The sequence below is a fragment of the Heterocephalus glaber genome, unplaced genomic scaffold (genome assembly GCF_053883595.1).
Source record: "Heterocephalus glaber isolate CG9 unplaced genomic scaffold, H.glaber_assembly_v1.0 deba00001509, whole genome shotgun sequence".
Taxonomy (NCBI): domain Eukaryota; kingdom Metazoa; phylum Chordata; class Mammalia; order Rodentia; family Bathyergidae; genus Heterocephalus; species Heterocephalus glaber.
The window spans coordinates 4,691,703-4,705,582 of record NW_028258325.1 but is presented as its reverse complement, the minus strand read 5'-3'; the positions used below and the strand labels follow the sequence as shown (position 1 = coordinate 4,705,582).

Sequence of the window (13,880 nt, the reverse complement as noted above, 5' to 3'; positions counted from 1 at the left end):
CGCCCCCCGCGCCCCGCGCCCCGCACCCGCGCCCCGCGCCGGGCATGTAGCAGCGGCAGCAGCGGCGGTCGCCGCGGCGGAATATGGGCGGGAACCACTCCCACAGGCCCCCCGTGTTTGACGAGAATGAGGAAGGTAAGAGGCCAGGGGAGCCGGTCTCCCTCCCCTTCCCGCCCCGCTCGCCGGCTCGGGCGTCGGCCCGGCTCGCTTCTCCGCCGTCCTTCCCTGCGGGGCGCGGGGACCCAGGCGCGGCCACGTCGCAGCGCGCGCGGGCGGAGGGCCGGGCCGGGTGCCAGGTGCGGGGCTTCCACTCGGGCTACTCCTGGGCATCGCGTGCCCTTAGGGGCCGGACGCGGCGGAGCGCAGAGCTGAGGCGGCAGATTCGCAGAAGAAAGAGGGGCCCAAACTTGCGGTGTCGCAGAGAGGACTTGGCTTGGGCAGCTAGACGGGGCTTGAGGTTGCAGGAGGTGGCCTAGGCTGACTGATGCACCGTGCCTCTGTGTATGTGTGTGTGTGTGTGCGCGCGCGCGCGCGTGCCCTCCGCCCCGTTGGACCCGGACCCGTGCACGGCCTGGGACAGTTTAAGGAAACTTTCTTGGCTGACTCCTCGCTTTTGAGGAGGGCGTCCTGCTGGCCATGCCCTCTCTAGTGAGGAGGCTCCAGCCTCCTCCAAACTCCAGGGTTGGGGTCCTGTGGCTTAGGTCCATAGAGCTAGGCGTTCGGCCCAGCAGAACCCTTTTCCAGCGCTGTGTGTCCACTGGCAACTTATTAACCTCTCTGAAACACCTTCCTTCCCCTAGGAGCTCAGAGCATTACAGACTCCCCACTCCCTTGTAGGATTAAGTTTAACCACCAGCAATCCAGCTGGAAAGCCTTATCAATACATGCAAGAAGCCCAGAGCTGTACAAATACTGCTGGTTTTCTGTTCACAAACCTCTGCCGCAAAAACTTGACTTCCCCCTGGGCCAACCCCCATGTCCACTGTTCCCAAGGAACAGCAGGCAGCACTGAGCCTTGCTGTGGGCCAGGCACTATTCTGGGGTTCCTTCCCTGTGCCCCCAAGACCCACCCTGTTGTCCTCCCTATTTTACAGCCAGGAATGGGGCTGTTCTGTCACAGCTGACCTGGGGCTAAACAGTCTGCCTTTGGAAGCTGGCTTGTCACTACTGCTCAGGGCACAGGTTTGTATGCGCAGAGCTGGCTCCTAGAGCAGCCTGCACCAGGGGTGCTACGCAGATACTCCCAGAAGCCCCCGTGCATAGCCAAGCACATCAGCGAAGTCAGGGCAGCCAGGGCCTGCTGTGTGTGCCAGGCCTTCCTGGAAGGGTTTGCTTCTCTGCTGACACCAAATGACTATCCGTGGTGACCAGGGCAGTGAGGGGCCAGCACAGACCTGTGGAGCCAGAGAGAGGCCTTGGCTATTCCTGGCGTTTGGTGCTGGGAACAGAGAGAGAGAGATTGCAGAGGCTTTTTGAAGGCTCTTTTGCATCCTTGTGAGAGTGGACACCATGTAGCTTCACTCTCAATTTTAGGGATTCATTGTTCCAGCCTGGGTCAAGGTCTTGCTTTAGGTAATTTTTTCAACATCTTCCCATCTCTTTTCTCTTTCCTTTTGTTGACAGAGGACACTTGCTACCTTTGTATTGACAACTATCCTTCACCCCCAAAAATGTGCTTTAAAATATTTATTGGCAAAATTGTTGTTTCCAGTGTAGCCAACCTATTTTCCTACTGTGGTTCCTCGTCCTGAAAGTGGATTGGAACGAAGGTTAATTACCTGTTCCGGTGCCGGTTGAAATCCAAGGCTGGGGCTCTCTAGCCCTGTGAAACATTAACTTGTTGGATTTTGCCAGAGTATTTCTCACAGATCTACCTGTGCAAGCAGAGCAATGTTATTTGCCACCAACAGATGCATTTATTTCCTTAGCTTTTACTGCACATTTTTACTGCTCATAGCACCTACTCCCTGTGCTGGACGCCAGGAACGGGGGAAGAGGGAGGGTCCTCAACCCTGGCAGTAGTGAGGGGAGTCAGGGCTCACCACCCGCTTTTAGACTCAACTACTTCTGGAATGGCAGGAGTTATCCAGGGGAAGAAGTGGACAGTGGAAAAGAAAGGCCAGTGCAGAGGGAGGGGACAGGCTGCCGATGCAGCTGGCGAGGAGTAAGTGTGGCTCTGTGGGGGCCCCAGTGCTGGGCCAGCCTCACAAGATCCCTTGACCACAGGAAGGTGCTGGAGCTTGATCTTTAGGCAGTCAGGCGTCACCTCCGGATTAGGCACTTAGAAAGTGACACGGTCCAGTGAGCAACACTCCTGAACCTTAGCTTTGGCGGTCAGGTGGGTGAGAGCACAAACAGACGCTGACCAGGGCAAGTGTAACTTAAGCGCCTTAATGCTGAGCCATAGCTGGACACTCGCCGTTGCTCCAATGTTAGGGCAGAGCTTGGCTCACTGTGGACCCGCTCACTCCAGCAGGCTGATGTGACAGATAAGAAAGTGAGGGAGCTCTCTTATGGGACAGGAAGAGACCTGCCTTAGGTCCCGGGCAGCATTTCTTTCTTCGGGTGGTGCATGAAAGACCGATGTTTTTGCTGGCGATGGCAGCTGAGGTTCTGTGGAGAGTGGCCCCGTCACTGAGCCCCCTGAGTTGCAAATGACAGAAAGCAACATGAAGTGCTTTTGAGGGAATTCATTGGCTGTGGCCACTTCACAGCACCTTTGCTGCTACCACTCTGCTTCACGCTTGCATAGATTATTGCAGTGGCTCCTGCACTGTCCTGCTCTGCCCCACCGTCTCGGGGTTGCCTCAGTGCAGCAGCCAGGCGATCCTGCCGTTATCAGTCCTCTGCTCAGCCCCCACAGCCCGCCCCCACCCCTGGCCCAGTGCACCTCACATCAAGGAGACAGTAAAAGCTGATGTCCTTCTAGATGCCCAGTGGGCCCTGCCCTCAGACCTCACCTGCCTCTCCTGCTTCTCAGAGGCCCGGCACCCTCACACCTGGGCACTGGCACTTGCTTCTTCTGCCTGAGCTCCCACCCTGTGGATCTGCGTGGGGCCTTCACTGCTGGGCCTGTTTGAATGGAGCTCCCAGCCCTTTCCTTGCTTCGTTTCCTATCACTGCCTCTCAGACTGTTTGACTGTTTTCTTAGTTGCTGGTCTTCCTTCCCACCCTCAGTTGCAGATGCCTTAAAAGCAGTGGTTTGTGTGTGGTTGTTTGTCTCCTCCTAAAGAGTTACAAGCTCCTTACATTAGGAATCCTGTCGATTGGATTCAGTGTTGTATTCCTGAGACCTAAGGTAACGCCTGGACTATCCGATGCCCTGAATAAATGAATGAGTCAGCCGCATCAGCTGTGGTTGGAACTGGGGCCCCACGTGACAGCAGGGATCCTCCTCCTTGTACGTTCTGCCCTTCTGGGACTGTGGTCTTGGGCAGGGTCTCTCACCATGAGACCCCACCCACAGGCTCATAGCCTTGTAGCTCCGTGTGGAGAGAGTTCGAGGGGACTTAGGGTCCGTTCTGACTCAGATGCGGGACATCCTTGAACCATTTCCTGTACCCAGGGAGAGATGAGGCTCTAACTGGGGCAGCTGGATTACAGGCCCATGCTGGGAACAGGCAACAGACTCAGCTTCAGCTGAGGCATTTGTATGAGAAAAAATTCCCCAAGAAATATTGAAGTATCACCAGACAGAGGCTGAGGGATACTTCTGAGCAGGCAGCTTAAACAAGCAAAAACCCACCTGTTCCAGCACCTGTTCTTTGGAACACTTTGGCTTATCTCATTCAGTTGTTGGATTCCTCCTATAAATTTCTGTTGCTGTAACAAAATACCTGAGACAGCTGACTTACAAAGAGACGGTTTCTTTTGGCTCACAGGGTTGAAGGTTTCATTCCAGGATTGACTGGACTGCTGTTTTGGGTCTGTGGTGAGGCAGCACATCATGGTGGGAGTGCATAGTAGAAGAAAACCAAGAAGCGAAAGAGTGTGAGGAGACCAGGTCCCACTGTCCCCTCCACATGCAGGATCTCAGCGACAGCAAGTCCCCAACTGGGCCCGGCCTTGTGAAGGCTCCGTGCCTCCCAGCACTGCCCTGGAAACCAGGCCTTTAACATGCAGGTCTTTGGGAACACTCACTATCCAACTGCAGCCCACACGCACTTTTCACACTAGGCTGGGGCCTCTTAGAGCAGCAGTTACTTCGGTTTCATCTTTGCATCTGCAAGACCTCAAGCAGAGCCACTGAAGGCCTATGGCAGCTCTATTTTGAAAGACAGAGAGCTGTTTCTTTTTGAAGAAAAGATGAAAGCAGTCACTTACCGGGGGCGGATTTCCTGTAGATTTCTGGGTTCTGAAGCCCTCAGGAAGCAGCCCATCCATTTCAGGTTTGTCACCCATCAGGTTTGTTTGGAGAACATTCCTTGGATTTGAGCATGGCCTTCCTTCCCCTGTCGCTCAGTCTCTGTCTTGGGACTCCCTTGAGCAGAGAACTGAGCCTTCAGATTGGACCCTACACTTCCAGCAGGGGCTCCTGATCATGGTGCCCAGAGGACCCCTGGGAAACTCCTGCAGATTTAGGGTAGAATCAGCGGTTGTCAGACTCCCATGTACCAAGACTCAGGTCATCAGTTCTTCCCATCCAGAGAGAAAGCAGAGCTTCTCCCTACTCCTGTGCTGCCGGCAGCGGGGGTGGGGTGGCTGTCCCTTGGGGAGTGAATTGTTTTAGGAAGGAGGCAGGATTTCTGTAGAGTCCTAAGGAAAGGGATTAAAGGCCTTTAGAGAAAAGGGATTAGTATTTTAGGAGGATCAAACAGCGTAAGCTAGCACTGAGCTTAGGCATTTTCCCGGGAGAATCAGAAGGAACAAATATTCTTAGTAATACACAGTTAATCTAAAATTAGGATTTGGAGCAATCATACACAGAGGTGGAGAAACCGTTCAGATCCTGCCACTCTAAAGGGATTGGCTAGTTCAGACAGCAATAACAACAGGAAGTTGAGGGTACCAGACCTAAACTATCCAAGAAGAGAAGCCGAGGTTATTCTCTGAGCCAGAGCCACCCAAGGAAAGTGCAGAGGTCAGAGTTGTTACCAGGCCTGGAATCTTTCTCATTCTGTCCTTCCTCCCCCATCCTTGGAGTGTCCTTCTTCATTGAAGAGTTTGCCTTTTGCTCATCTTACAGAGATGCTCCATCTGTGAAGCCAGTGCTATAAATGTCCCATCCTCTCAACATGGGACACTCCCAGTGTCCCCTAGCACCTAGTCCCCCTCTACTTCCATGTATGCAAGATAAGTTATGCCTTCCCTTTCCTGCAGAGTTGTCTGGGGCCATGTGAATGGCTTGGCCAATGTGAGTGGAGGTGACGTGTGTAACATCTGGACAAGCGTAGAACTGCTGGTGTCACTCCATACATCTCCATCTTGGGCAACCACAGTGATCCAAAGGGGCCCGATTCCCAGACCTGGAACAACACAGAGCACAGGTGACGCCCTCTACCACCCAGACCCTAGTGGGATCCGACACCAGTGAGACCTTTACTTTTCCAACATGTTGACGATGAGGCCATAATTCATATGTCTTACTGCCAGGTGGCTTGGATTACCTGTGATACCTGCATGACTGACCCATCGGGTGACTTTTTATTAATTTTATTAGTAGAAAGACCTACAAAAGTGGTTAGATCCATTTAGACCAGCAGGTAGTTCAAGCCAGCGGAATGGAGTTAAGCCAGTGAGACTCGGGTTGCTTGTTCCCTCAGAATAAACCAGCCTCTCCTGATGGGCACACTTAGCAAAGCCAACCCCCACTCAACCGGAAAGCATTGCTATTTTATGGCTACCTTTTATGCTAACTCTGCTGTACTTGTGTATATGCTTCATCTTAAGAAGACATTTCTTTCAATCTTGATTTTCTGGTGGCTTACCTCCCCTGTTGGAGGTTGAATTTAACCAAATGCTTTCTATGCATCTATTCAAATGAGATATGGCTTTTCTCTTTTTTTTCTGGTCAGATTGAAAATTTTATTGATTTTAAAGGTTCCATTAAGTTTTTATTATTAGAGTAACCCCACTTCATCAGGATGTGATATATTCTTGGATTTGATTTGCTAATATTCTGCTTATAACTCTTCATAGGATGATATTATAAACATTATTATATGTTTGAAACATAAAATAACTATGCAGAAAAAGTACCACTTAATAAAAATAACATAAGTAATTTAAATGTCAGAAAAGTTCTATAGTTTTGTAACTGCTGCATCTGTAATAAAACTTTTAAATGAACTAAAATTTAAATACAGGTTTTTCTTCCTGTGGCCCAGATGTCTTCATAGGTGAATTAGTTCAAACATTAGAAATAATGATAACCCTCTACAAAGGCTTCTAGAGAATAGGAAGAAAGTACACATTTTTGATAGCTAGCTTTCTTCATTTTTTGTATCCTTATTTTTGTTTGTTTGTTTGATTGTTTTTTGGTACTGGGGATCGAACTCGGGTCCTTGCACTTGCGCAGCAGGCAGCAAAACCACTGAGCTAAATCTCGGCCCTATGTATCCTTATTTTAATGAGATAATGCTGGGCTCATTAAAAGAACTGGGATGTATCCCATATCTTGCTATTTTCTGGAAGAGTTTGTGAAGAACTGTTATTATTTCTAAGTGTCTAATATTTTGATATAATATTCATTATTTTTATTCACTATTTTTTCTCATTTTTATAAGATCTATAGTAATATCTCCTTTTTCAATTTTGATTTTGGCAATTTGTGCTTTTCCTTCATTTATTTGTATTGATTGGTTCCCACTGGGTCATCAGCTGTCTTTTAAAGTTTAAAAACAGTTTTTGGCTGTAATTTTTATTTGCTTGCTTTATGATTCATTGATTTCTGTTCTAATTTTATTTTATTTTATTTTTATTTTTATTTTTTTGCGTACTGGGGATCAAACTCGGGTCCTTGCGCTTGCGAGGCAGGCGGTAGAACCACTGAGCTAAATCCCCGGCCCTCTGTTCTAATTTTAATTGTTTTCTTTTGTATGTATTTTGGGTTTAATTTACTAGGTTATTTTCTAGGTTTTCAAGGTAGTCTTGGATTGTGGATTACATTTACTCACTTATGGCTCTTTATTCCTTATTTCTCTGTGAGTTTCCATTCAAATTATTTCCCTTTGACTGAAGTGTTTATTTAGCATTTCTTTTAGTGTATGCCTCCTGGTGACAGTTTTTCTCTTTTTACTTGTCTGAAAATGTTTTTATGTAGACTTCTATTTATAAATGTTTATTTTGTTGGCTATCTCAAAGTTTATATTTGCAGGTTTTTTTCTTCAGCAGTTTGAAAATATGACTTTAATGTCTTTTATCAGCCATTGTTTCTGATAGAAATGCAGCCATCAATACTACTTTTTGTTCATTTTAAGCATATGTTTTCCTTGTGTAGCTGTTTTTAAGCTTTTATGGTCCATTTCAGAAATCTAACACAATGGGCAGAAGTATGATGTTCTGTTTTCTGCTTGTGGCTGGTGCTTCTTGAATCTATGACTTAGTGGCTATGTTAGCTTTGTAGAATTTTGTCTTCAATATTGTGTCTGAAATTTTCTCTTCTCCTTAGATTATCAAACTCAATTTGCACAGGTGTGAGACTTTATCACCCTGTCCCCGTATGGTTCTTACACTATCTCTGTATTCTTCGTTCTTTTGCCTCTCTCTGAGTTTAGTAGGAATATTTTTTCCCAGCCTATTTAATTTTAAGTCACTTCAAGTCTATCTTTCTGCTAGTAAGTACAGATATTAAGTTCTTAACATTAATTATGCATTTCAGTTCTAGAATTACTAGTTTATTCTCTTCAATAGCTTTTAATTCTCTGTTGAAATTCTCAAAAACTTGCTTTTTAATTTCTTAAAGCTATTAATTTAAGTTCATTCAGAAGACATATTTGATAATTCCATTCTTTGGCAACCCAGTGGGTCCATTTCTAGTCTCTGTTGCTTCTTTTTAGACATACAGTAATACCTCAGTTAAAAACTGCCTCTATTCATGAACTGAATTGTTCGTGAACAGAAATATTGAGTGAAAATTTGCTTCCTTTCTCAAATTCCACATCAGATGACCACGGCCATCTTTCCCAGAAACATGGAATGAATTAAGTTTGTGAACTGAGGTACCACTGTAGTTTGTCTTCTCATTCTATGATCTATGCGATGTGATAGATAAATATGGTGAATGTTTAAGTTTTTAAAAAGCTCATTACAGTAGAAGACACATTGCTCTTATTCCCCGCAGAATTCTTCCCTTCCTTTGTAACACATTCCTCCCCTCACTCCTGCCACTTTCTGAAGCAGTTCTGGAAGTCTGCCGCCGTGAGTGTCTTTAGTTGCCCTGCTGTCATAGGTATCTGAGTGGCCCAAATTGTTTCACAGTGTTTAGCTTTCAGAGTCATTTTGGCTTTGGGCAGAGCCAGAAGTTGCATGGTGCCAGATCTGGTGAATTTCCAAGCCTGCCTTTTCATTGGATGGCACCTGACAGCAGTATTCATTGTAGTTTTGATCATACCGCATAAAGACCACATAGGTTATTTTACATTTTATACTAATACCATTATAAAAGTAGAAAAACAGGAGAATTTAATTTTTTTGGTAGATCCTCAGCCCTTTTAAATTTTTTATTTAGAAACAGGGTCTTACTAAATCACTAAGTTTACCCAAGCTGGCTTCAGACTTGCAATCCTCCTGCCTCAGCTTCCCAAAGTGCTAGCTTTGTAGGTTAGAATTGTATTGCCTAATTTTAGTGATACATTTTATTAAACCAAGTGTATTCAAGATATTATTGCAACATATACATAAGCATCAAAATTATTAATGAAATGTTTTACATTCTTTTATTGCTACCAAGTCTTTGAGGCTGTGTATTTTATATTCTCAGTACATGTTAATTCGGGTTAACACATTTAAATGACCCACAAGCCTCATGTGGTCCATGGCTAGCATAGAAGACAGCCTGACTTTATGGCCTTGCTGATATTTTGTTATAGACTGTTTCATATTTGCCAGTTGAAAGAGCATAAATTGGCATTCTGCTATTTTCAGTTGCATTTCCTCACTAACAACGGTGAGGTTTCTTCATGTATTTAGTTTCCAGTCATGTTTCTGCTTTTGTGAAGGACCTGTTCAAGGCTTTGTTGATTTTTCTATTAGAAGTCTGTCTTTCGTGATATATAGAGGTTCTTACAAATTTTCTGTCATTTGTGTGCTGCAAATATTCTCTCCTGATGTTACTTTTCTAGTCCTTTATGGTGCCTGCTGATACCATAAATGCCTTTATTTTAATGTCCTACCGATCAAACTTTCCTCATGGTTTATATTTTTGTGTATAAGGAAATCTTCTCCACCATAAGACTTATGCTTATTATTTATTGAAGCAGTTTTCCCCCTTTGATTCCATACCATTATGCCTTCCTGGGTTTCTCCCATGTCTCTGGCTCTTCCTTCTCTGCTTTGCAGGCCTGACCTCCTACCCCTGGCAATGAATCTCAGAGTTTCCCAAGACTGAGTACTTGGACTTCTCCCTTGGCTCTCTGTGCTGCTTCCCTAGTTGATCTGGTTGATCTCAACATGTTCAATCACACTGTATCATCAGGATACAGTCAGGAGCCCGAAGCCACACCAACTGTCACAAAGGGGAAATGTAATTCAAAGACCTGCCAACCAGTAAAAAGGTTAACTACTAAAGGAGTCAAAGAGAGCTCCAAGGGGCATAGCAGAAGCAACTTCCCAAAGGCAGATACTCCCTTAAGGGCTGAGGAAGAGTGAACAAGGAAAAGATGCTTATAACAGGGACCTCCACCTAATCCCGACCCACATCAAGGCTGGGATGCTTGTTGTCTTGGTTACCTTCTCACTGCTGAGACATAATATCCAATACCCACACCTTAAAGGAGGAGAGGTTTGTTTTACATCATGTTTTTAGAGAATTCAGGCCATAGTTGAGTGGCTCAGAGGCAGGAAGGGTGGTGGGTCTGGTAGAGGAAAACGGCTCATGTCATGGTGGCCAGGAAGCAGAGAGAGAGAGAAGGGAAGGGCCAGAGAGGAAGATACAGCCATTCAGGTCACACCTCCAGTGATAGGCCTCTTCTGACCAGGTCCAACCGCCTAACAGCACATTCAGCTCTGAACTTCTGATCTAATCACTTTCCAAGAGTACCACTTCTGAATACATGAGACTTGGAAGACATTCTAGATCTAAACCATAACATTCTATTTCTGGTCCCTAAAAGACTGTCCTTTTCATCATGAAAAGTGCATTTAGTTCATGTCTAAAAGTCACCAGAATCTTAGCAATTCCATCATTGCTGAAAAGTCCAAATCCAAAGTCTCCTCAGAGACTCAAGGCAAACTCTTAGCTGTGAGTCCCTGCAAAGTCAAAAAGAAAGATCAATACAGTACTTTCATCATATAGTGGCACAAGGTAAACGTTCACATTCCAAAAGGAAGAAGAGAGGGATAGAATGGAATGGAACCAAAGCAAGACTGAAACCCAGCAGGACAAACATTTAAGTCCCATAGCTCAGTGTCCAGTTCCTGGAGCAAGTTGTAAGCTGTGAGCTCCAAATGGCTGGTGTAGGTCCACCCCTATGGCATTGCTGGTTTCAGCCCTCAGGGCTTCTCCCCTAGAGTGACTCTGCTTACTGTATGCAGCGTTTCTCAACAGATGATCCATGTTCCTCTCATCTCCAGATTCCTGGTGTCTCCATTATACTTTCTGCCTCCCATGCTGCCCTCTCAGGAGCACACTGCCTAGTCTCCCAGGCCTTCTTCTGAAATCTAGGAGGAAGCTACCCTGACCCCACAACTCTTGCATTCAGCATGCCTGTAAAATCATCACCACATGGATAGCACCAAGGTCTTCTACTAGCTCAAGTGGTAGCCAGGCACCACTGGATCATAGCTGCAGAGGCCTGAGTGTCTGGATGGATGAGCACTGTGAACTGCATCCAGAAGAACAATGGTAGCCCTTCTCTAGCAAGGCACTTGGAGGCTCTCTTTTTTAAACCAAAGTCTTTCAAAGAAATTTATCTTTACCCTTTTACATCCTTGAGTCAGTGAAGGGTGGGACCTTGCTGATTTCTGAGATGCCCTCAAGCCATCTTCCCTATTGTTCTAATGTAAAGCACCTGGCTTCTTTTTAATGCTAATCTTTTCAGCAACCATGCTCTTCTTTGCCCCAACTTTGTAGGGGCTTCCCTTCTGGCAAAACTCTTAACTTTTCAAATCATTGAGATTTACCAAATCATTGAGCTCTACCATTTACTCCTGATTCTCACTGTAGATCTAGCTGAAAGCTCCCAGCAGTCCCCATAGTACAGCCTGAGTATTGGGATGCCCTGAAAGTTCCACTGCCAGATTAATTAGACCATTGTCCTTAATCTCAGTCTTCTGCAAAGTCTAAGAACATGGGTAAAATGTAGACAAATTTTCTATCACAGACAACACACATGGCCTTGAATCCAACCACCAATGGTGTCCTTATTTTCAACTGAAATCTCCTGAGCCTGGCCTTTATTACATACACTTCTATTAGCCTTCTGGTATTCTGAGATCAGAGCAGAATCTCCCATCAAATTTGGCTTACAGCATTGTAGGACTCCTCTACCTGGCTTCTCTACTAGTTTGTCCACAAACTAGTTCCAAAGGATTCTAAACCACATGATCAGGTACAGTCACAGTGAGGATCCCATTTCTCTCATGCCAAAACTTGTTTTAGCTAGTTTATCTTCACTTGAGCAAATACCTGACATCCACAATTTAAAGGAGGAGAGGTTTATTTTGGCTCAAAATTTTAGAGGATTTGGTGCATAATTGGCTGGCTTCAAGGCAGGAAGGGTAGAGTGGAAGGATCTGGTGGCAGAAAGCTGCTCATGTCATGGTGGCCAGGTGACAGAAAGAGAGGGTAGTAGCTCTGGCACAAGAATACACTCTTCCAGGTCACACCGCCAGTGACTCATCTCCAGTGAGGCTCCATCTTCTAACAGCACTTTCAGCTCTGATCTCATCAATGGATGAATCCACGGATGACTATAGTGCCCCATGATTCAATCATCTCCCAAAAGCCCCACCCCTGGACACATGAGACTTCCTGGACACATTCTAGATGTAAATCATAATACTTTCTCTCCGAAAAAGCATAGTTACCAGAAGAATTCACAGCCCATTTGGTGGCAGAGAAACTTGCTGGAGGCTGCTGGTTACAGCGGGTTCATGAGAGCTGCTGAGGAGTGGGCCTCACACCCATCTACTGGGTTCCAGGTGGAATACCACATGCCAGAAGGAGGAAAGTCCCTTCCTCCCAGCCTGTCATTGCAGGGTCTCTCCTGCGCCCCCTATTGGCAATGACTAACACAAAGCAAGTTGGAAAAGGAGAACAATCAGTGTAGGGACCAGCATCACAAATTTGATTTGGAGCTGAGAGACAGTAAATTATCAAAACATATTACTGTATGAGAGAGACTCAGTAACTAATTACCTTAATTCAGATTTCTCCTCTGGTTTCCAAATCTGTGTTTCTATTTATAATTCCACCTGGATGTCTCAAAATAATATCTCAAATTCAGCATGACTTCACCAGGCTAATTTTATTCTGGAGTTTACCAGTTTAGTATACATTATCATCACTCAACTGTGGAAGCCAAAATAGCTGAGGTTTTCCTTGACATATTCATCTCCATCACCTCCACACATTCACTTTGGCTCCTGGCTGTGCTGATTTCATTTCCTCAGTATTCAAACTCTGCTCTTTCCAGGCATACCACTACCAGCTCAGTTCACACACCACTCGGGAACTTGATCTGTGGAGCAGTGTAACTGTTCTCTTGTACACCCTTTCCACTGGCAGAGTGTCCTCCAACCTGCAGCCAGAATAACTGTAGACCACAAATACAATCATGATGGTTCCTTGTAACAATTACTCACTGCTCTTAGAATAAATACTAGAGTAGGTAATGTGGTCTTCAAGGTCTGTATGGCAGAACCTGCACACCCTCCCCAGCACATCTCATTTTACATTGCTCTTCACTGCGTGAGTTAAATCAGTCAATGCACTTAAAGTTCTTAGCTCAATCTCTGGCACATGGCATTCCTCCTATAAAGGTAGCTATTTCCTTCATCTTATAATCAATGTTAATGTTTATTATTGTTTGTACTCATTCAACCACACAGCAGTTCCTTTAGCTTCTTGAAAGTTTCATGTTTACTCCTGCTGCAGCGCTATTTTCTTTGCCTGAAATACTCTTTGCACCCTACCTGTTTGGGTTAGTCCTCCCCCTCCACCCTTCAAGGGTCCTTATCCCCAGGCTGGGTCAAATCTCTAACCGTCCCGCAACCCTGGCAAATTACCACATGATCTTTCATGGCGTTCATCACAGTTTTAAGTCTGCAGTTATTTTGGTGAATATTTCATTAATGTTTGTCTCCCCCTTGAGCCTATGTGATGCTTGTGGTGTCTCACTTGGATCCCATCACTTTAGAAGATGCCTGTCATTGTACCTGCTTTTTCTTGAGTTGTATCAGAAAAGACAAAGAAAACTCACTACGTAACATTTAAAGACTACAGATTCCTTCCAGGTGACAAAAGGAAATACTCTGGGGAAGAGAAAAAGAATTATATTTAATAAAAACTTACTATAGATGTCTTAGCTTTTCATCACTGGGACCAAATACCTGACATACACAACTTAAAGGAAAAGAAGTTTGTTTGACTCATGGTTTCAGAGGACTCAGTCCATGGTCTGCAGGCTCCAGAACAGTCATGGGATAGAGGAAGGGTCTGTTGAAGGAAAGTTGCTCAACCTTTGGCAGCCAGAGGCAGAGTGAGAGAATAGCACCAGAGA

The 13,880-nt window shown here is 45.5% G+C and overlaps 1 protein-coding gene across 9 annotated transcripts in view; it reads left to right on the top strand.

The window, feature by feature from the left end:
- The window catches only part of Stk32b (serine/threonine kinase 32B), a 332,979-nt gene continuing 319,099 nt past the window's right edge, over window positions 1-13,880 (top strand). For 4 of the 9 annotated variants that reach the window (XM_087187328.1, XM_013073059.3, XM_087187320.1 and 1 more), the window contains exon 1: window positions 2-135. In XM_087187328.1, coding sequence (XP_087043454.1) covers window positions 84-135 — 52 coding nt within the window. In that variant the 5' untranslated portion in view covers window positions 2-83. Of the gene's footprint in view, window positions 136-5,319; window positions 5,487-13,880 lie in introns of all 9 variants that reach the window. The other 5 variants (XM_087187325.1, XM_087187319.1, XM_013073058.3 and 2 more) reach the window with 5 other exon arrangements.